At 37.3% G+C, this 22,665-nt stretch overlaps 1 protein-coding gene across 1 annotated transcript in view; it reads right to left on the reverse strand.

Annotated features, from left to right (window-relative positions):
• Positions 1-22,665, reverse strand: part of ARSG (arylsulfatase G) — a 200,204-nt gene that overhangs the window by 84,931 nt on the left and 92,608 nt on the right. The window contains exon 2 of the mRNA XM_044676410.1: positions 10,959-11,821. Within this exon, the coding sequence (XP_044532345.1) occupies positions 10,959-11,176 (218 nt within the window). The 5' untranslated portion in view covers positions 11,177-11,821. The remainder of the gene's footprint in view (positions 1-10,958; positions 11,822-22,665) is intronic.

Genomic DNA, 22,665 nt, shown 5'->3' on the forward strand with positions numbered 1-22,665 from the left:
AAGAAAGAAAGAAAGAAAGAAAGAAAGAAAGAAAGAAAGAAAGAAAGAAAGAAAGAAAGAAAGAAAGAAAGAAAGAAAGAAAGAAAGAAAGAAAGAAAGAGAAAGGAGGGAGGAAAGGAAGGAAGGATCTAGTCCAAATCTCTCACTTGACAAGTAAGAACCCTGAAACAAAAGGCAGAACCTTTGGAAGACACTGACAGCCCCTACATTCTATTAGAAGTAGAAGCAACTGGATTTAGCAACTAGTTAGCAATAATAATTTATAAAAATAAGAAGCTTCTTCTCTCTACCCTCTAGCAGTAATATTCCTATAAGAAGATCTTAAGTGTACAGGGATTTCTATTTCTTCTCTTATAGAACAGTGTCCTGGGACCTCATCTCCTTGCTTTCATGCCATCTTCTCCTCCATCCTGCCACTGAACTGAAGCTTCTGGAGGACAGGCACAGTATCCTTTTCCATCTTTGAATTCCCAGTACTTAGCAGACAATACCTTGGGCAAAATGCTTAATAAATATGTATTGAATGAATAATCAGTCTACAATCTTCAGTAAGGCAAATGAATGAGAACATGATGTAGTGGAAAAAATAGTGGATTTGGATGGACTTCTTAATCATTTCACTTGTCTGAGTCGTGTGCTTCTTCATAAAGCTGTTGGCCTATATGTTCTTTGTCATCTCTTCTAGTTTTGACATTCTATGAAATAGAAACCTTTCAATCAATGAAATTTCTCTTCCCTTTCAAAAGTAGTGATTAAGTTGCTAAATGAACCCATTTGAATTTCACCTCTTCTTAGTGAATCTCATGGTAGATGGGGTGAGGGAGAGAGAATAATAAACAACAAAAAGGCTTTATTATTTGGGAAAAGATCTTTTCCAAGTCAACCTAAGCAGGCACTGACCATATGAAACCAGACATTAAAATAAGAAGAGAGGAATTTTGAAGTTATCTTTTCAATTATTAGAAGTTGCTGGAATGAAAACTTCTCTTGTGCTGTCACTTATTTTGGGACTTCAAAGGGGAAATTTTTTTAAATCATTTCTTTTCCCCTGTTTATTTTTATATTAGGCCATTCTAGTAGTATATTTCTCTTTTTTTCTTTTTTTTAAAAATCCATATCTTCCAGGCCTTGCTCTCTATTCACTGAGCCACCTAGGTGCCCCTCTAGTAGTATATTTCAAAACGAGCAGAGAGCAGACCTCAACTGGGCTATCCTGATTGATAGGTGAGTTGAAAATGCACTAAAACCAGAGAAAGAACTGTGGGAATAGAGACATAGAAGAAAAACATATGATAACATATGATCGATCATGTGGTTCAATGGGGATATGATTGGGGATATTGACTTTAAAAGATCACTCTATTGCAAATAGTAATAATATGGAAATGGGTTTTGAACAATGATACATGTAAAACCCAATGATATTGCTCATTGATTCCAGGAGGGGGGAAGGAGGAGGTAAGGGAAAGAACATGATTCATGTAACCATGGAAAAATATTATTAATTAAATAAATTTATTTATTAAAAAAAACTGCATTAAATACAACCCATTATATCTAACTGGCCCCAGACCAGGCTTCCCAAATTTATCTTGGTTAAAACCAGGGCCTACTAAGCAGAAACTTATACTTTCCTGTTCCATTCCCCACCCTCCCTTCTACCTCTAACTCAGAAATACTCAAATAGCAATGCAAGCATTGCTACTAAAAAGGAGGAGGGGTTTCAGTCATTTTTCAGTTGTATCATGACTCTTCATTTGGGATTTTCTAGGCAAGGCCAATGGAGTGGTTTGCCCTTTCCTTTTCCAGCTCATTTTATAGAAGAAGAAATTGACACAAACAAGGTTAAATGACTTGCCCAGGGCCACACAGCTAGTAAGGGTCTGAAGTCACATTTGAATTCAGGAAGAGGAGTCTTTCTAACTCTAAGTGAGGCATCCTATCTACTATATCTAGAGGCCCTCTTTGTTGCTGGAACGAAGTACAACAATTAACTGCCCTCTGCTTTCATTCACCATTCCTGTGACTCCCCAGACCAAAATTGTCTTGTCCTATATGTCTTTATACTCCCCCCCCATTACAATATAATCCCCTTGAGGGCTTTTTGTAAGTATAGTTCCTGGAACAGAGGAGGTGCTTAATAAATGTTTATTTTTCACTCTTAACTCACAGTGTCTGAAATTTCATCCTTAAAAACTTAATCTTTAGAATTTTACTATAAAATGCAAATACTCCAGGGGAAGATAAATGGCTCAGTGAACAAGAGACAGGAAGGAAGATAGGAAGTCTTGGGTTCAGATCTAGCCTCAGGCATTTCCTAGCTATGTGACCCTGAGTGTGTCACTTTACCCCATAGCCTAGCCCTTACCTCTCTTCTGCCAAGGAACCAATAGACAACATTGATTCTAAGACAGAAGGTAAGGGTTTTGTTCTTGTTTTTGTTTTTGTTTTAATGCAAATTCTCTAGGAAAACTCATCCATTACTTCAGTAAATATTTATAAAGTCTAGAGCCTCTACCTTGTAATAAGGTACTAATGAATAAGAGATGATTCTTATTTTTCAAGAAGTTTACCATCTAGAAGACAAAATGTTAACTTATAGTATCTTATTTTATCACAATAAAGTGTGAAATAGGTAGTATGTCATTATTATTGCCATTTCACAAAAAGAAAAATGAGACTCAGAAGTTAAGTGACTTGTCCACATTCACACATTAAAAAACATTAGGACTTGAACTGGGGTCTTTTTGCTACCATTTCCACTGTCTAGTTAACCATTCTCTCTCAATTTATACAAGTTGTAAAGGATGTTTTCCTTCTAAAAATGGGGTCAATCAAGGGTCCATGAACAAAAGAAATATTTTATTCTGGAAGTTGAGGATACCATGATATCTTCTAAATGAAAATTCAGGCATTGCTGCCTTCCTCCCTACACTCCACAAAATTACTCTGTAATTACTTTGTATGTATTTTGTATAACAACAATATTTCTCTATTACTTTAAGGCTTGCAAAGTGCTTTACAAATACTATCTCATTTTATCCTCACAACAACCCATGGAAATAGGTTTTATCATCCTTGTTCTACAGATGAAGAAACTGAGTTAAGCAGAAATTAAGAGCTATTTTATTTTATTTTATATTATTTTGTATATATTTTATGTAATTTTACATTATTTTATAGCTATGTTAAGAGCTCAGGGTCAAGCCAACAAACATTTACAATTCAAGAACTGGGAAGTGTCTGAGTAGCAATTTGAACTCCAGAATTCCTGACTCCAGGACTAGCAGCCATCCATCTTGCCCCTAGTTGCCTCATGTATGTGTACACATCTCCCCTGACAGAATGTCAGCTCAATAACTCCTGCATTTTCATCTTCCTATCCCAGGTCCTAGTGCATAGCATATAAAAGGTCCTTAACAGTTGGAGGGAAAAAGTCAAAATAAGTAAGGGGGCAGGTACCTAAAACTATCAGTCAAAAGCGGGATAAGACTTAGAAAGAGGTCATTAAGAAGCACCAGTGTTGGCCTCCTTCCTAAATTTTCCTGGGACTGGTCCTGCTCTTCATTCTCTAAAACTACCTCAATGCTATCAATCGTGTTCGTGTAGAAATAGTACCCTTGGCATGGTTCTCCTCAAATTCCTTTAAACTATTTATATTATTATCTTCATTTTAAAATTTGAAATTGTTATTGATATACTTTATTTTTACATGACTTTTATATCCAAATATATTCCCCTACCCCAACAAGCCATCCCTTATAATAAATAAAAAGAGAAAGAAAAGTTCTACATAATTAACCAACACATTAACTGAACATGACGACATATACAATGTTAGACACTGACCCCCACCTCTGTAAAAAAAGGAGGGAGGAGTATTTTTTTTTCAGTTCTTTGGGGACTAATTCATTGTCATTCTTTTTATTTTACATTGTTGTAGTCATTGCATATAAAGTTTTCTGGTTCTATTTCATTTACTCTGCTCATTAGATCATGCCGTCCCATTATTTTCTGAATCCTTCATATTTTTATTTTCCTATAGTATAGTAACATTCTTTGACAGAAAAGTACAATGTTTAACCACACACCCCAGTCAATAGGTATCTACAACGTTATCCATTCCCAGTCAATGAGCAGCTACCTTGTTTCCAATTCTGTGTTATCACAAAAAAGGCTGCTCTGAACGTTTTGGAGTTTTTAGCAACTTTCTGGCTTTAATCTCATTGAGTTGGATCTCTAGGTCAAAGTACATAAACATTATACTCACTATTTAAAAAATATCATTCCCAGCTACTTTTCAGAATGGTCGGGCCAACTCACAACTCCAGCTACAATATATTTTTCAATTAAATAAGAAATATTTTTATGGCCTCTACTATATGCCAGGTACTAAGTATACAAAAGTAAAAGTCAAACAGTTCCTGCCTTATTTATATTGTCAAAAATGGATCGATTCTGGATTTGGAAAGGAGAAAAAATAGGTTCAAATCCTTCCTTTGATATTTAATTGCTGAGTGACTTCTGGGCCTCAGTTACTCCCTAATAGTTGGAGAGGGAGATAGATTTAATGATATCTAAAGTCTCTTTCAGTTCTAAGTCTCTAATGTCTAAAACTTTGTACCCCCAGCAATTACTGTAGTGCCTAGCATACAATAAGCACTTAATATATATTTGTTGAGGAGCAGCTAGGTGGCTCAGTGGATAGAGCCAGACCTGGAGATGGGAGGTACTGTGTTCAAATCTGGCCTCTGATACTTCCCAGCTGTGAGACCTGAACAAGTCACTGACTACTCTTATATTTTGTCATATTTCCCAATTTCTTTGGAATAAAGTAAAACTTTAGGGTGGTTTTCATTTTAATTTTTCTCATTATTAGTGATTTGAAATAAATTTTCATATGGTTTCTAGTAGTTTGTAATTCTTTAGAGAACTGTTTGCTCATATCCTTTAACCACAAATCCTTTAGAGTCTGGGTCTCAGTTTTATATATTTGCATTAAATCCTTTGGATATTAGACCCTTGTCAAAGATATCTGATGAAAATGGTTTTTCCCAATTGACAACTTCCAACTTACTCTAGTTGCACTGATTTTATACATAAAAAGTTTTTTAATTTCATGTAATTTAAATTAATCTGTTTTGGGGGTAGCTGGGTGGCTCAGTGGATTGAGAGCCAGACCTAGAGACAGGAGGTCCTAGGTTCAAATCTGGCCTTTCCACTTTCCAGCTGTGTGACCCTAGGCAAGTCACTTGATCCCCATTGCCTAGCCCTTACTACTCTTTTGCCTTGGAACCAATACACAGTATTCATTCCAAGACAGAAGGTAAGGGTTTAAAATTTTTTTAAATAAATTAATCTGTTTTATGATGCATAATCACTCTATCCCTTACTTGAATAACAACTTTCCCCCAAGTCTGTAAGTTATCTGATCTAGTTCTCTTTTAATTTTTTAGTGGAACGATCATTACCATAAAATCTGTTTTAAACATATTTTGCTGTATGATTTAAGGATATTGGGCTAAACTAATTCCAACTTGATTGCTATCTAGTTTTCCCAAGAATTCTTGTCAATTTGAGAGTACTTAATAGAGGAATTTATTTTCTTGGATTTAATGAACACTCCATTTCATTCTCAACATGTTCATGTAAACCACAAATGCCTTTGAAAGTATTAAGTCCAACTTAGGTGATTTCTACAACTAAAGTCTTGTTTTAAACAAAAACCCAGTCAAATTAGTGAAAAGTAATTCTTAGAATGGATTGACATTTTCAGTGTCAGCACACAATTTGAGAGGCAACAGAGAGAATGGAGTACTAGACTAGATTCATGAAGAGCTTAGGACATATGGCTAAAAAGCCACAACTTCTCAAGCCTTTGCTTCTCCATCTATAAATGACAATGATTCAACTTGTAGTACCTACCTCACAGGATTGATGCGAGGTGCTTCATATAAACTATTTGCAGATTTTCATAAAATTCATAATTATGAGCTGAGAATGCTTCATAGAAAGCTTTTTGCCATTTTAAAAGCATTATACTGTGGAAGAAAAATTCTATGCTCTGCATTTTGGCACAAACTTGCCAGAGACAAATTAATTAGTTAAATAATTCTAAGTATTTTTCTTAATTTAAAAGTATGGAAATCCATCCTGTCTGAAAAATCTGTCTACCTGGGTCATTTTCCACATACAATTTATAAGATTTGAGAATAAAATCAACACTCCAAAATCATGATCAAATAGGAGGAAAAAGTCCATGAAGTAGTTTTGATTAATCAAACAAAATAACAGTCACTTTACTGTCAGGGGACCCTGTAAAATAATTTCCCTAAACTGCCTAAAGGCATGGGGAAATGTGCTGATCTTAGATTACCACCCTATTTTTAAATCTTTTAAGACAACAGAGTTCCTTCTTGATTTGGTTTCTTTTTAGAACCTGTTAGGCCTTTGAAATGAATGTTAAAAGGATTTCATTCTAGGTCAATGATCAAGTACCAATAAGGTTTTCTATTCAGGTAAGATTAAAAACTTGGGCAAAAATATTAAGAAAATAGAAAATTTTAGACATTTCTAAAAGAAGGAATTGGAGTGGGTAGGAAAAGGTTAGTATGTTTCCAGAATTTAAATATCAGTTGTTAATATTATCCAGTGACCCAGTCTCAAATGCCACTCCTTCCACACATCCCTTACTAGCATCATCATAGTCGAATTCCAGTACTTATTCTACATCAGTAAATAATAAAGAATGAAAGACAAAGTCTTTCTGAGTCTGTTTTTCTCTCTGCAAAATGGTAATAATAGCAGCTCATATTGTCATTACAAAGCCTTTTAACTAGATGACTTCACTGGATCCTTAGAATAGTCCTAAAGTGAAAAAATAGCTGGGAGGCACAGTGGATAGAATATGGGGCCTGAAGTTGGGAAGATCAATCTCCCTGAGTTCAAATCTAACTGCAGATACTTACTAGGTATGTGACCCTGGACAAGTAGCATAATCCTGTTTGCCTCAATTTCCTCAGAGTTGGAGAAGAAAATGGCAAACCATTCTAGTCTTTCTGCCAAAAAATCTTCAGATGGGGTCACAAAGAGGTAGACATGACAGAACAATAATAACAACATGTGGTAAATAGAATAGGTGTAATTTTTAGAGATAAGGAAACTGAGGCTAAATGAATTGTCTAGGATCAAATGTAGGAACTGAACCTTAAGTCCCAGCTCTTTAATGTTAAAGAAGCAAAGAAGAACAGAAGAACAAAAACTGGTCACCTTTCCACTATGGATACCCTTTTAAAGTTTTGATATTATAAAAATAAATAAAATTAAGATACATGAGAATTCTTGCAAGGGAAAATTCCATGCTATGCAATTTAATTTAACAAACATTTTTGAAGGATTTAGTCTGTCAGGCATTGTCCTATAAAGGCAAAAATGAAAACAGACCCTGCCCACAAGGAGTTTACATTTAATGGGATCTTACTATTAGTTTATCTTCAAACAAAGATTTTAAAGAGACCAGAAAATGCCCAAAACATTGCAGTATATGGCATTTCTACCCTTCCTTCACTCAAACAAATTTCTGTCCTTCCTTCACTCAACCAACTCTACTTCCTAACAAATGATATTATCACGGAGTATTAGTGCATATTCTCAGTTCTGTCCATGAAGCTTTTAAAATGAAATTGCACTTTGGCAGGTAAGACAAAGGAAAACAATCTGGAGACATCAGGCTTTGATTTTGTTGGTTTTAGTCAAGATAATTCCCATGAAAGTCTTTCTCTAATGTTTCATAGTAGTGTGAGATGACCTCTGACTTCCCTAAGCTTGTGTCTGATATTCTCATGATGAAAGTTGACAAAGACTCAAGATCTCTGATAGGAGGATCATGGCAACACTAGATTTAACTAAAAAGAATGGAGCAACATAACAGTTGCATGGGGAGACAAAGAAATTGATGGATGGATAGGAAGGAGTTCAGGGAGGTAGAGAAACAGGAGGGCTCCATGTGGTATGGATGCAAAGCAATTCCAAATGGGAAAAATTCAAGGATCCTAAACCTCCCTAAATTCAAAAGAGAAAAGTCATTGCCTCTCCCTTCTTCCACACTGAATTCTTGGCCACCTTCTTTAGGGGATAGAAGAGCAACATCTTCTGCCCTAGCATTGTATGGCTTCTCCTCGTGTCCTTGTGTGCTTTGGGTAATTCCAACCTTTTATTATGCAAAAATTCCAATATGCTTTGAAAATGCAAGAATATGTTAGTACAATTGATGTTATATTTGTTACCTCTGCATTTACTAACAGGAAAATGAATTTGTTAAAATACTCTCAAATCAGGTTTTGGAATTTCATAAGCAAGCAAGATGCAATAAAGCCTATTCTTTCCCCAAAATTATCACTTTTGCAGGTCTTGCTCATCTGAGACTAGCAAAAGTAAGTAATGATAGCAGTTCTGGAAGCATGTTTTTCCCAGTCATCATGACCTCTCTACTCTCACACTCTCCACCCTAGTATAGATCTTTATCACCTCTCACCTGGATTCCTGCAACAGCTACCATATTGGTCTCTCTGCTCCCAGTCTCTGCCCTCTGCCATCTATCCTCCATATAGCTATCAAATTTATAACAGATTGGATTTCCTCTCTCTCTCTCTCTCTCTCTCTCTCTCTCTCTCTCTCTCTCTCTTTCTCTCTCTGTGTGTGTGTGTGTGTGTGTGTCTTTCTCTCACTAAAATTTATTCAATGACTTCTAATATAAAATACAAAACAAAACAAAAACCATGTCTTTAATTTACTCTCTCCTCATCTCCACATCTCCCAGAATCACTAGCTTCCTTCAAAGCAGTTTGGTTGCTACATTATAAATGAGGAATTTCTTGAACCCCATCTCCCAGACTTCAAACACTTTTACCTCCTGAAATTACTTTGTTTTAATTATAAGTATGTATATTTTATCCCCCATTAAAACATAAATTCATCAAGTGAAAGGTTTGTTTCTTTTTTTTTTTACCTTTGTTTCTCTAGAACTTAGCACTGTGCCTGGCACATAATAGCTTAACATAGCATACAACATAGTAGATGTTTTTTAAATGCTTGTTAAATCCTGAAAGACTTGTGATGGGGAAAGTTCTCCACCTCCAGAAAAAGAACTGTTGGAGTCCCTTTTCATATCAGTGTATTTATGGCTTTATTTTGGGGGGTTTGGTTATATATGACTTTGCTCTTACAACAATGACTATATGGAAGTGTGTTTTGCATGACAATAAAAAATGAAAAAAATGCTAATTAAATTTAATTGGATATCAACCAATTAGTAAAAAATATAAAGTTGTCCATATGAGATAGAGTACTGCCAGTTAGTTGTCTCTCTCATATCTATCATGTAACTGCTATGGTTTGAATGCTTTGTTAGAGGAAGAAAATAATTTGCATAAGGGGCTTTCCCAACATCTCACTTTGGGCTTGACTGAAAGGATGCTAGAAGGAAGCACTTGAAAAGAATAAACAGGACAAAAAATCTATGGCTTTAAATATTCTCATTAGTATTTATCTAATAATCTGCTAGGGGATTTTAAAAATTAATTAGTATTTCTATGAAGACAGTATGTCAGTATGTTACATGGAGACAATAGCCTTTACTACTCCATTTCACACATTAGGAAAAAAAAATGAAGGTAGCTCAGTAGTTAGAAAGAAGGTCCTGGATTCAAATCAGGTCTCAGATACTTCCTAAGCTGTGTGGCCCTGGGCAAGTCATTTATCCCCAAATGCCTAGCTCTTACCATTCTTCTGCCTTGGAACTGATAGTACTGACAAGATGAAAGAATAAGGATTTTAAAGAAAAGAAAACAGAAAAAAATGAAATGGAGGAAGACTGACTTTCTCTTGTCTAGTTAGTTCATCAGTTGCATAAACAAGAATGAAATCCAGGAGTTACTGATACTCAGACTTGTTATAAACATTTGTGAGTTGAAGTGATAAACGTTATTTGAGGAGACAGGTAGGTGACTCATTGGATTAGGAGATGGGAGGAGATGGATTCAAATCTGGTCTCAGATACCTCCTAGCTGTGTGACCCTGAGCAAGTCACTTAACCCCCACTGCCTAGTTCTTATCGGTCCTCTGCCTTGGAACCAATACACAGAAATGATTCTAAGTCAGAAGGTAGTAGTTTAAAAAAAAAAAGTTATTTGGAGCTAGCACTTGATAAACTGACTGATTCATTTAAGGGACACTCCAAAAATGGTCACATTATTTAATTTCTGAGTCTTAGTTTCTATATCAGTAACACAGGGATATTAATACTTGTACTACTACCCATAGAGTTGCTCAAATGAAATGATGCATATAAAGTAATCTGTAACCATAAAACACTTGAAATGTGTATGTTATTATTTACATTATATATATTTCTTATGTATAATTATATACAATTAGCTGTGCCTTATATAAGCCATTGTGTGCCCCTTTTTGCCTGGGGGTGTGTGATTAGAAGAGCCTGTGTAAAGATCATTTTCATGATGAGATAGCATATATTAAATATGAAGTGCTCAGTGATAAAGGCAAGTAGTTGGCACAGTAGATAGAGTGCAAGTCCTAAAATCAGGAAGACTAGTGAGTTCAAATCCAGCCCCAGATACATACCTATATGACCTTGGCCAAGTCACCTAACCCTGACTGCCTCAGTTTCCTCATCTGTAGAATGAACTGGAGAAGGAAATGGTAAACCACTCCAGGATCTCTGACAAGAAAACCCCAAATGGAATCATGAAGAGTCAGACTCAACTGGAAAAAAAAAATGACTGAATAACAATAACAGTGATGATAGACTGGGTACCATGGAATTATTATAAACAGACTTGGTCCTTGCATCTCTAGCAGCTCTTGTTTAAACCCAGGCACAGTGTGAGGCAACCAAAGGCATGTCAACAAAGAGATGTGATTATCTTTTTAAGACTCACCTCATCCCTTCAGCAGCCATTTTATCCAGTTGTGGAGTGTCCTTTGTTTCTGCCCAATTTGCCCCCAAGTCACCCCATCCCATATCATCAGTCAAAATGATTATAAAATTAGGCCTCTGGAGGCCTGTCTTCCTAAAGAAACGAAAATCCACAAGAGAGAAAAGCAATCCTGTTAAACTTGCACCCAGCAGCAAAACTTTCAGAAAAAGTCCCTCCATGGTTTTAAAAGGGCTGGATTCCGGGAATCTGGAGCAGAAGTGGGTGGTGTTACTCCAAATCTTTCCTTTGGCTATCTTCTACTCACCTTAATTTCAAGGGAGCCCCTCAGGAGAGAGAATTAGGAGCAGCACAAAAAAAGTTTTCTCCTTTTCAGTGGTGGCAATACCAAAACTGAAGTTAACAGACTGTGATTCTGGGAGCTGGGGAATTAGGAAACTTGCAGCCCACAAGATGGCCTTACTCTTTCCTGTCAGTGAACCTTATCACTCACCAGATAGCTGGAGGGACACATTACACTGGCTTCTGATGTTTACATATGGGGCCCACTGAAAAAAGCTAGTTTTTTTTTCTTGTTTCTTTTCTTTTAACAAGGCCTACAGTTCCAAAGGCTGTGGCTCCAGTTCTTCTACAAGTTTCCATATCATGGTCTCTTAGAAAATGGCTCCACCATGTAGTCATGAGAATAACAAACTAATGTTATTTGAGCTGCAAAAGAAATCTCACAGCTGCTTGGGGTGCTGCTTTCCTATGAGTTGAGTTCAGGCAGCTGCAGAACACCTGGATGTTCTTAGTGGATGCAGTGGACATTGGGCGAGGATTCAAATTCCAGATGGTGGAGTGCTTCATTTCTTTGGTAAGTTTTTCTGAAAATGCACAAACACAAACATACACTCACTCACATACCCATTGAAGAAGAAAATTAGACTCAAAACTTCCAGCACAGCTGTGTTTTATTTGGTAGGTTGGAAAAGAATGGCTTTTCCATGCCAACAGATGTTTTCTTCCCCACTCAAATATTTAACCTGTACATCGCCTTCTCTACCTCTAAAATAGTAATGACACTATTTCCAAATGACCTGATTCACAAAGACTGAAAAAAAAAATCTTTCAAAAACACATTACCAGTCCTGAAGGAGGTAGGTAGAAAAAAAGGGCAAAAGTTCCACTAGGATATCATTCTTTGTAATAATGATGCTATTAAATAACATTGTTTTGCAAATATTATGGAATAATAATAAACAATTAACATTCTAGAACTAGAAAGGACTTTGGAAACTATCTAGTCCAACCATGTCTTTTTATAGATGAGCAATCAAAGGCCCAGGGACATGAATTCACTTGTCCAGGATCACACTGGTAACTGGCAAGTTGGGATTTGAACTTTCTCCTTTGTACCATGTTGCAACACTTTTACATCTAGTATAGCATTTGAAAAAAGGAACTGTGCCCTTTTTTTCAACTTGACATGCTTCCTTTAATAAGATATTTGAAGAGATGATAGAAAACTAGATTATCATGAGTCTGGCACAGACTAGACTAGAAAGTACTAGAAAAAAGAAAAACTGCTCTAAGTAATTTTAATTTCATCTCCTTCAGAACAAAAAACAAGTAAGAGATCAGAGTAGGAAATGGAATCAGCATGAGGCCAATGTCTTTAGTACATCAAGGAGTCTTTATTCACAAGGTCAGTAAGGAGATGAGTGAGCAGAGGCAGTGGGATATATGAGGACATCAATTTAAAATAAGATATTCAGGACTAAGAGGAAGGCATACCACTTTAGAATATAACAAGATGGGTATTTCCATTCTACTATGACTGGCATGATAGATTAGTCATAATTAGTCATTAATATATTATGGAGATACATATCTGATATTATAGAACCAGCTAACTCAACCATTCACAGTTAATCAGTTAACAAACATTGCTTAAGAAGGACCTACTATGTGCTGGACAGTATGCTAAATGCTGTGGATACAACTTTTTTGTTTTTTAAAAAGGGCCTGTCCTCAAGGGCAGTCCCTCACAGTCTAATGGGGAAAACAGCATGCAAACAATAAGTAAATATACATGTAATAAAATAAATTTAAGATAATCAACAGAGGAAAAAGCACTAGTATTAAGGAGGATAAGATTTTAGATGGCACTTGAAAGTAGCAATAGAAGGAGATGAGGAAGGAGAGAACTCCAGAAATAGGGAACAAGCAGTAAAAATGCTCAGAATTAAAAGATTGAGTATCTCTTGTGAGGAGCAGCAAGGAGGCCAATGTCACTGGATCACACACAGTATGTGGTGGCAAAAAGAGTAAGATGTAAGAAGCCTGGAAATATATGATGGGATCAGGTAATTAAGGGATTTGAATGCCAAACTGATCCTAAGTTGGTAGGAAACCTCTAAACTTTATTGAATGAGGTGTGGAGAGGTAACATGGCCAGATCTGCATTTTAGGAAAATCAGTCAGGCAGTAGAATAGACAGATGGTAGCCTGAAGTGGGGAAAGGCTTCAGGCAGAGAGACCAACCAGAAGATTATTGCCAACAGTCTTGGCTGCACCAAGGTGATGGCAGTGTCAGAGGAGATAAGGGGGTGTTATATGTGAGATGTTGTGAAGGGAGGATTGATAGGACTTAGCAAGATATTGGGTATGGGGTGGGAGGAATAAGTGAGAATAAAAAGTTAAGGATTTCTGAGCTTAGGTGGCTTGGAAGACAGAAATAGGAAAATTGGGAAGAGGAGAAGGTTTGAGGCAGGAAGAGGGGGAATGAAGGGGAAAATAGATGGCCAGTAGGCAGCTGGTGATATAAGACTTAAAGTCAGCAGAGAAGTTAGGGATAAATAAGTACATTTATCAGCAAAGAGATATCAGCATAGATAATAATAAGAATTATTGGCATAAAGATGAAAATTGAATCCATAGAAGCTGATGGAATTACTCATTGAAAAAGTTAAAGGTTAGGGGGCAACTGGGTGGTTCAGTGGATTGAGAGCCAGGCTTAGAGACAGGATTCAAATGTGACCTCAGACACTTCCTAGCTTTTTGACCCTGGGTAAATCACTTAACCCCCATTGCCTAGTCCTTACCACCCTTCTGCCTTGGAACCAATACTTAGTGTTGATTCTAAAACAGAAGGGAAGTAAAAAAAAAAATTATAAGTGGAAGAGAAGGCAGTCCAGGATAGAACCTTAAAGGACATTCATGGTTAATAGAAATGGCATAAAGAGGCAGCAAAAGAGTTGAAGAAAGAGCAGTTAAGTAGGATTAAAAACCAGGAGGAAGCAATGTCATAAAAAAAAAACTAGGAAGAAATTAATATATCAAGGAGAAGAGGTGATTGATAGTGTTAAAGGCTGTGGAAAGGTCAAAAGGGATGAAGATTGAGAAAGGGCCATTAGATTTAGCAAAATGGACTAATAGAAAGAGAAATGGAGTTTTCCAGTGTTGGTGGTGGTGTAAATGGAGAAAGAATTCCAAACCTGAATTATCAGGATAACTTAAAGGGAGCACTGACTATGGGGTCAGAATCCTTTCTTAGACTTGCTATATTCATTTATAAAATGAAGTGATAGGACTGGATAGCCTCTGAGTCCTTACTAGTTCTACAGCTATTACGAGGCTCAATAGTGGTGGGGAGATTCTGGGTGTTGAATATTGCAACTACTTTGGATACTGTTGATGTGCTCATCAATTTTGCTGAACTGCTTTTTTCCCCTCTTCTTTTTATAATCTTTCTTACAAGGAATGGTTCCCTGGGTAGGGATATATAGAGAAATGAATGTACTATAAAAACAAAAGACATAAATAAAATTTAATTTTTTAAAAGAAAGGGCAGATAGATGTTTAATCAAAATAAAAGAAACTCCAAGACAACAGCCACAGTCATCTGGTAGTCAATGAATCCATTGTGGAGAAATGCAAATCTTTCTGAATTCCAAAATGAGACCCACACTTTCAAAATTAAATTTAATCAAATAGTATTTGTGGAGGGAGGAAAAAAAAACATTTCTCTCTCCTAGAACAACAATATACACACAAAGGCTGTTTAATAAATACTTGTAGTCTGACTGACTCCCATTTTCTTTCAAAAGCAACTAGCCTGAAGTGGATAACACAGCACCTGGCCTAGAGTCAGGAATATTTCAATTCAAGAATAGCCTCAGACACTAGTTGTGTGACCCTGGGCAGGTCACTTCATATCTTTTTGCCTCCATTTCCTCTTCCATAATATGGGCATAATATCTTCCTCCTAGTGTTGTTTTGCGGATCAAAATTATAAATCAAAATTATAAAATTTGAAGAGGAAAATTATAAAGCACTTCGGACAATCCCTGGCACATAGTAAGTACTATATAAATATTGTATATAAATATATATAATAAATTATTATTCAATTAGATTTACTTAGTTTAGAATCCTAAACAGTTTTGTTTCGAGTCAGTAATCCATTTAGGTTGATCAAAGCAAACAAGGGTTCTAAAGGTACAAATTTTCATGAGAGAGAAGTCCCCCAAAAGGAACAAATAGAGATTGTTTTCTTGTTACTGTTCTCCAATATAAAGTTCCTTGGGGATTTTAAAAGATAACTATTAATATTCATCACTAGAAAAGAATGGACATAAGCTAATTAATCTAGCCTCTCCCTCTCTTCTCCTCCACCCCATTCAACTCCCTAGGGAAAGATTTAATTTCCTATCCTGTCCTCAACTTTTTATTGAAGAGAAAAAAACAAGCTAAGATTAAGAGATTTGTTTATAGATGTAAGTCAAGGTCAAGGCTAAAAACTTGGTGCTCAGGTGCCCAGATGAATCTGGCCCTTATGGTACTTTCAGAAATCATTATCTCTGCATTTGCATTTTTTCACCTCTGTTCAACACTCATTCTTCCCACACATCTCATTAAAAATAGAGGTAGGGCAAGAAACATGAATAGGCAATTCTCAGGTAAAGAAATCAAAAGTATCAATAAGCACATGAGAACGTGTTCTAAATCTCTAATAATTAGAGAAATGCAAATCAAAACAACTCTGAGGTATCACCTCACACCTAGCAGATTGGCTAAAATGAAAGAAGGGGAGAGTAATGAATGCTGGAGGGGATGTGGCAAAATTGGGACATTGATGCATTGCTGGTGGAGTTGTGAACTGATCCAGCCATTCTTGCTGGCAATTTGGAATCATGCTCAAAGGGCTATAAAAGAATGCCTGCCCTTTGATCCAGCCATACCATTGTTGGGATTGTACCCCAAAGAGATCATAGATAAACAGACTTGTACGAAAATATTTATAGCTGCGCTTTTTGTAGCGGCAAAGAACTGGAAAAGGAGGGGATGTCCTTCAATTGGGGAATGGCTGAACAAACTGTGCTATATGCTGGTGATGGAATACTATTGTGCTAAAAGGAATAATAAACTGGAGGAGTTCCAGGTGAACTGGAAAGACCTCCAGGAACTGATGCAGAGTGAAAGGAGCAGAGCCAGAAGAACACTGTACACAGAGACTGATATACTGTGGTAAAATTGAATGTAATGGACTTCTGTACCAGCAGCAATGCAATGACACAAGACAGCTCTGAGGGATTTATCACTACCCACATTCAGAGGAAGGACTGCAGGAGAGGAAACATAGAAGATAAACAATTGCTTGAATGCATAGGTTGAGGCAGACATGATTGGGGATGTGGACTCGAAACTACCACACCAATGCAACTAACAACAATATGGAAATAGGCCCTGAACAAGGACACAAGTTACAACCAGTGGAAATGTGCGTCGGCCATGGGTGGGGGGGGGGGGTTAAGGGGAAAGTAGGGGCATAAAGTATGTAAACAGGTTAAAAATGAATATTAATAAATGTTTAATAAAAAAATAGAGGTAGGGAAAGTAGGCATGGAAAAGAGGGAAATTTCAACAAAGGGGAAAAAAAGATGCTACCAGAAAAGATACATTTCTATTCCCTGACTTTTCAATTCAATTCAGCAAATAGTTATTAAGCACCCATTATATGCTTCCCCAGTCTACTGGGATGGGATTACATTGAGCCAAAGAGGAAATCAGAAGCCATTTCATCCAATTCCCTCATTTTACAGATGAAGAAACTGAGGCCAAGGGAGGTTGTAGTGCCAAAGTTCAAACAACTAGTAAGCATCAAAAATGGAATTTGAACCCAGTTCCTCTGATCCCAGAAACAGTGCTCTTTCCTCTACACCACATTGCCTTCCTGGAGGTTCTGAATATATCATACGCAGATGAATAACAGACTTTTTGTCTTCAAAGAGTTCACAGCCTAAAATTGAGAAGACAGATGGGTAGTGTTAGGAGACCTGGGTTTGAATTCTATCTCTAATACTCTATGTGTCCTCAGCAAGTCACTTAATCTTCAAGATACTAACTTTTCTCATGGGCAAAATGAGGATGGTAATAAGGAATAAGCATTCATTAAACAATTCCTATGTCAGGTACTATGCTGAGTGCTTTACAAATATCATCTCATTTTATCCACACAGTAACCATGTGAAGTGAATCTATTATTATCCTCATTTTATAGCTGAGGAAACCTTGGCAGACAGAACTCATCTTTGGGCTAGAAAAGTCAATGAGCATGAATAGTTTGTAAGTAGAAGGAAAAGGAAAAGAAGCAAGTTGAAGCAAAGGACCTGAAACCAAGTTTCACTTGAAAGTGCTTTAGGCTTGAAGGTCTAAAGAAGAGAAGACTTGAAGGACATATGTAAAGAAGTCTTCAAATATCTGAAGGGCTGTCACATGGAAGAAATATTAGGTTTGTTTTGCTTAGATTACTTTGTTTTGCTTCCCCAGAAAAAGGTATAACAGGTAGAAGTTGCAGAGAGACATATTCAGACTTGATATGAGAAAAAAAAAACATTAGAACTGTCCAAAAGTATAACAGGCTGCCTCAGGAGGCAGATGGCCATTTTTCAAAGTTATTATATTAAGAAATCCTCCTCATGTCCAAGTTAGCCTAGACATATCAGAGGTACCTATTAACTAAAATTCTATGATTCTAAGAAGAATAATCCAAAGACTAAGACAATCAGGCTGAATAATTGAGAGCTAAATATTCATCAGCTTCCAAAGACTACAGGCTTCAGTATCTTAGCCCTGGCCAAACATACTGGCTCCTGCATGAGCCATCTCTTTATCCAAGTCTCTCCTGGAGAGTCTTAAAAACAACTGCAATAACAAAAATAAGGTTGAGAATCTTAAAGACAACTGCAATAACAAAGATAAGGTAGCACAGAATTTCTTGGAAAAATATCTTGTTGGTTTTCTAAGGCACCTGATGAGCTATGGTTAAGGAATATATGAGTGTAGATTTTAAAGTCGTTTGCACAGATATAATTAAATTGATGAGTTAATGAGATTGAGAGAGAAGTCATAGAAATAGAATAATAACAACCTAATAGTTAACTTTTATATGTAGTTTTAGGGTTTGTGAAATAACTTTACATATGTTATCTATTTGATTCTCACATAAATCCTGTGAAGTAGGTGCTAGTATCCCTATTTTATATATTAGGGAACTGAGATGAGAGCATTTAAGTGACTTGCCTAATGTCACATAGCTGCTACTAAGTGTCTAACGATGGATTTGAACTTGTCTTCATGATTTCAAAACCAATGTTCTATCTTCTGTGCCACTGGTAAAAGAAAAAGAATCAAGGATCATTCTTTCTTTGGGAAGACACTCAGTCTACAGGAAATCATTTAGCAGAGATTTTGGAGTAGTCTGATAGGTAATAATACTCCTATAGATTCCTGATTTTGTTGAGATCAAGAAGAATAAAGATAGAGAAATGGCTATCAGGTTTATCAATTAAGAAACAGTTTCAGTTGATTGTTGGGACACAAAGTCAGATGAGAAAGGAATTAAGAATTGAAGGAGAGGAAAGGAAGTAGAGGTAATGAGCATAGATAGTATTTTCTAGGAAGTTAATTGTGAAAGAGAGGAGAGATATAGGACAAGAACAAGAACATGATGACATAGTTAAGTGAAAGCATTTTAAGGATAAGGAGATTTGAATGAGTTTGTAGGAAGAGCCAGAAGATAAGGAGAAATTGAATGAGAGAGGTTTATTGAAAGGAGCAAAATCTCAGAGGTGATATGAACATATGAGTTCAGCAACACAATTTCAGGAACCTGCCTTGGCAAGGAGAAAGGCACAAATTTTCAGAGACTAAAATGGAAAAGAAAAAAATTAGAACTTTTGTGGCAGGGTATCAAAGAACAGAATAGAAGAGAAAAGGTGAATTCAAAGCCTATGTCTTGGGCAGCTGGGTAGCTCAGTGGAGTGAGAGTCAGGCCTAGAGACAGGAGGTCCTAGGTTCAAACCCGGCCTCAGCCACTTCCCAGCTGTGTGACCCTTGGCAAGTCACTTGACCCCCATTGCCCACCCTTACCACTCTTCCACCTATGAGACAATACACCGAAAAGTACAAGGGTTTAAAAAAAAAGCCTATGTCTTTTATTTTCTCAGTCAAGTAGGATGTTAGTTACTCCTATGAAAGAGAAGAAGAAAAGGGCACTGTAGTATAACTGAAAAGAGAAGAGAAGGTTTAGGCACAGCTATTGTGGGCAATAAGATAGAAAATTCATTAGGCAAGAATAAAAGGATTATTATGCATCAGTGAAGGCCCAATTGAGATGAGGATAACAAATTTGTAATGGAAGTTGGCAGGAATCATTTTGACTACTAGCTGGGTCCAGCAGCATACAAGTAGGACCAAAAAGGAGGATAAAACAGCAAAGCTCCTAGAGGGAGAGATGGAAGACAGAATATGTTAAACAAATCAAACTACTACCAGCACCACTTTGATATCATGTCCCCTTAATCCTGATGGAGACAGCATAGAACGCCGAGCCCAAGAATCTCAGGAGTAATAGACTCCAAATTATCAGTCCTGCTTTTGGCAAAGTTCTTACAACCAAATAATAATAATTGCAGAGAAAGGGGTACACTTTCCTCATTAACACCAGAAAATATCACTGGCCATCTTCTACCATCAGGATGATAAGCCCAGAAGCCCTGGCAGTGACAGCACCCCTCAAATCACACACTGCTTGTGCTTTCAACCTTCAAAACCATCATCCAAAATCATCTTCTGTGGAGAAGGGGTAGTTTAACCCTGTCAACTGTCGGTCAACAAACTGTCAGTCACAGAGTAGACCAATCAGTCTAGCTAAACCCTGGGAAAGAGATAGAAGGTAGTATTGCCACAAAGGTCAGACACTGCCACCTGGACCACAACCTTCCCTCAGAACCTGAAGAGAACAGCCTCATACCTTAATTCAAAGAGTTAAGAATATCAGTGCTTGCAGCCCAGTGTCCTGGTAACTGCTCCTAAAGGTGCTAGAGCTACAGTTCTTTAAAAAGCTATTTAAGAAAAGAAAGTCCTTGTCACCAAAGCCTTTGGAACTGTCAAATGATTCAACATTAAAAACTGATTTAATTTTATCAGTGGAAATTACACTAGGGAAACATTACTATCTGATTTGCTGATGCACCCTCAGGACCCTAAGAATTTTCCTACTGCCTTGCTGCTCAATTTTTTCATATGTGTTGTCTCCCCCATTATAATGTAAGCTCCTTGAGATCAGAGGTTCTCTTACTTTTCTTTTATATCACCAGGCCTTAGGCCAGTGCTTTGCACATAATAAGTACTTCATTCATTCATTCACTTATGATATGGGTCATACAGGATTGAGGTTTTTCATGGCATCATTGGCAAAATAATAAAGGGGAAAGAGGTTCAAAGTTTGAGATAGTAGTAGAACTAGTTATGTACAGGCACGGAAAAAGAGGCTTAAAATGGAATGGAGTAGGTAGAACTTAAACACTCAACAATATTACAAAAAAATATTAAATCAAAGCCAAAGGGCTGGAAAATTAGAATATGTACACTATTTGCTATTAACAAAGGAAAAAACTGACCTGGATAAGAAGAGATGAATTAAGCATAACCGGACTTGGAGAACCACCAAAATGAAACAGTGCAGTAATAGGTCTCTTTCACAACTACTTCAGCAAAGGATAAAGGCCATCAGACCAAGTGATAATAAATAGGTGAAAAAGAAGGTGAATAGAATAGCTCTAGAACAGAAGGTAAAACTACAGTGGATGTCTTTTTCCAAGGCCAGAACAGCAAAGGGAGACAGCCAGAAGCCTGTAGACAATTGAAGAAGGCAATCTAGCCTGGAAGGCAGGTGCATGCAAGTCTACCAACATAGCTGGGAGCATCAAGGACCTATAGCTGCCCCTTTGACCTTGGACTTAAGTAGCAGAGCTAGCTTGAAGAGCACAGCTGCAGCCTGCAGCTCTGACTTTGAGAGAAGACCCTGGAACAAAGGTGAAAATGAAAATGTGCTGCACTGACCTGGAGCCTTCTAATAATGGGAACCAGACTAGGATCTTCACCTGTATCCTTGTGTTAAGCATAGCCTTAGAGCAAAGCTTGAAATTCTGTCCCTGAAGGGCTAGGAGCAGGGAGATGGGGCAGCTAGGTGGCTCAGTGTTTAGAGAGCCAGGCCTAGAGATGAGAAGTCCTACATTCAAATCTGGTCTCAGACACTTTCTAATGATGTGACACTAGGCAACTGACAACTCCCACTGCCTTGCCCTTAACACTCTTTTGTCTTGGAACTGATATTTAATATTAATTCTAAAACAGAAGAAAGAAGGGAAGGAAGAACAGAAAGAGAAAGAGAGAGACAGAGAGACAGAAACAGAAAAAAGGAAGAAAGGAAGTATGGAGAGAGGATGGGAAGAGGGGAGGGAGGGAGAGAGGATTAGAGAGAGGGAGGGTGGGAGAGAGGGAGGTTGGGGGGAAGGAGGATGGGAGAGAGGGAGGAAGACAGACTGGGGTAGGTAGCCTGAAGGTCCAAAGCTGATATTCTGAAATGGAGTCAGGAATCTACAACAGTGTGCCTGACTTTTACTGCTGGGAATACCCTATGTACTCTTCTATCACTGCAAAACCATTATAGGAGTGAATTAATTCATTGTCTAAGCCTTTAGGAATCACATTTCTTTTACCCATTACCTAGGCTATTTGCTGCCTCTGAGGCCCACAACTCTATTCACTATTATCTGCTATTGATGGGGCTTCTGTCTGTTAGCTTCTTCTCTGCCTTCATCCCTCAGCATCTTTGCCATCTACCTACTCTTTAAGGGCTAAAGGGGAACAAACAGAAAAAATAACAACAAAACAACAAAGCCAGAGATACCTCTAGAGATGAGATGTCCAAGATGTCCATCCTAGCTTCAAATCTAGCCTCAGACACTTTCTAACGATGTAACCCTAGGCAAGTACATGTGCTCCAGTGCCCATTTGCAAGCAGCAGCTATTTCTGCTGGGGATGGGGAAATACTGCTGAGACCTGAATTTTTATTCTTCAAGGGTCCCTCACTGGAATCTCCTGAGAGAATTACAGTTCACAGTTCATAATGGTACTGGGGTGACAATGGAAACTTTTTGAACTAATGCAGCACCCCTATCTGGCTTTAAATAAGTGGGATACAATTGGCACATGTGCCCATATCCCCAATTCCAGAAATATCTCTAGGCCTTCTGGGGAGAATTCTGCATTGTCTTTTCAAGTGCTTCCCCCTGATGCTTGCATCAAGTTAAAACAAAAGAAAAACACTCAGTTTCTAAAGCACAGTTGTTAAACAATCCAAAAATCCCAGAGACCTAC

The sequence above is a fragment of the Gracilinanus agilis genome, chromosome 4 (assembly GCF_016433145.1).
Source record: "Gracilinanus agilis isolate LMUSP501 chromosome 4, AgileGrace, whole genome shotgun sequence".
Classification (NCBI taxonomy): domain Eukaryota; kingdom Metazoa; phylum Chordata; class Mammalia; order Didelphimorphia; family Didelphidae; genus Gracilinanus; species Gracilinanus agilis.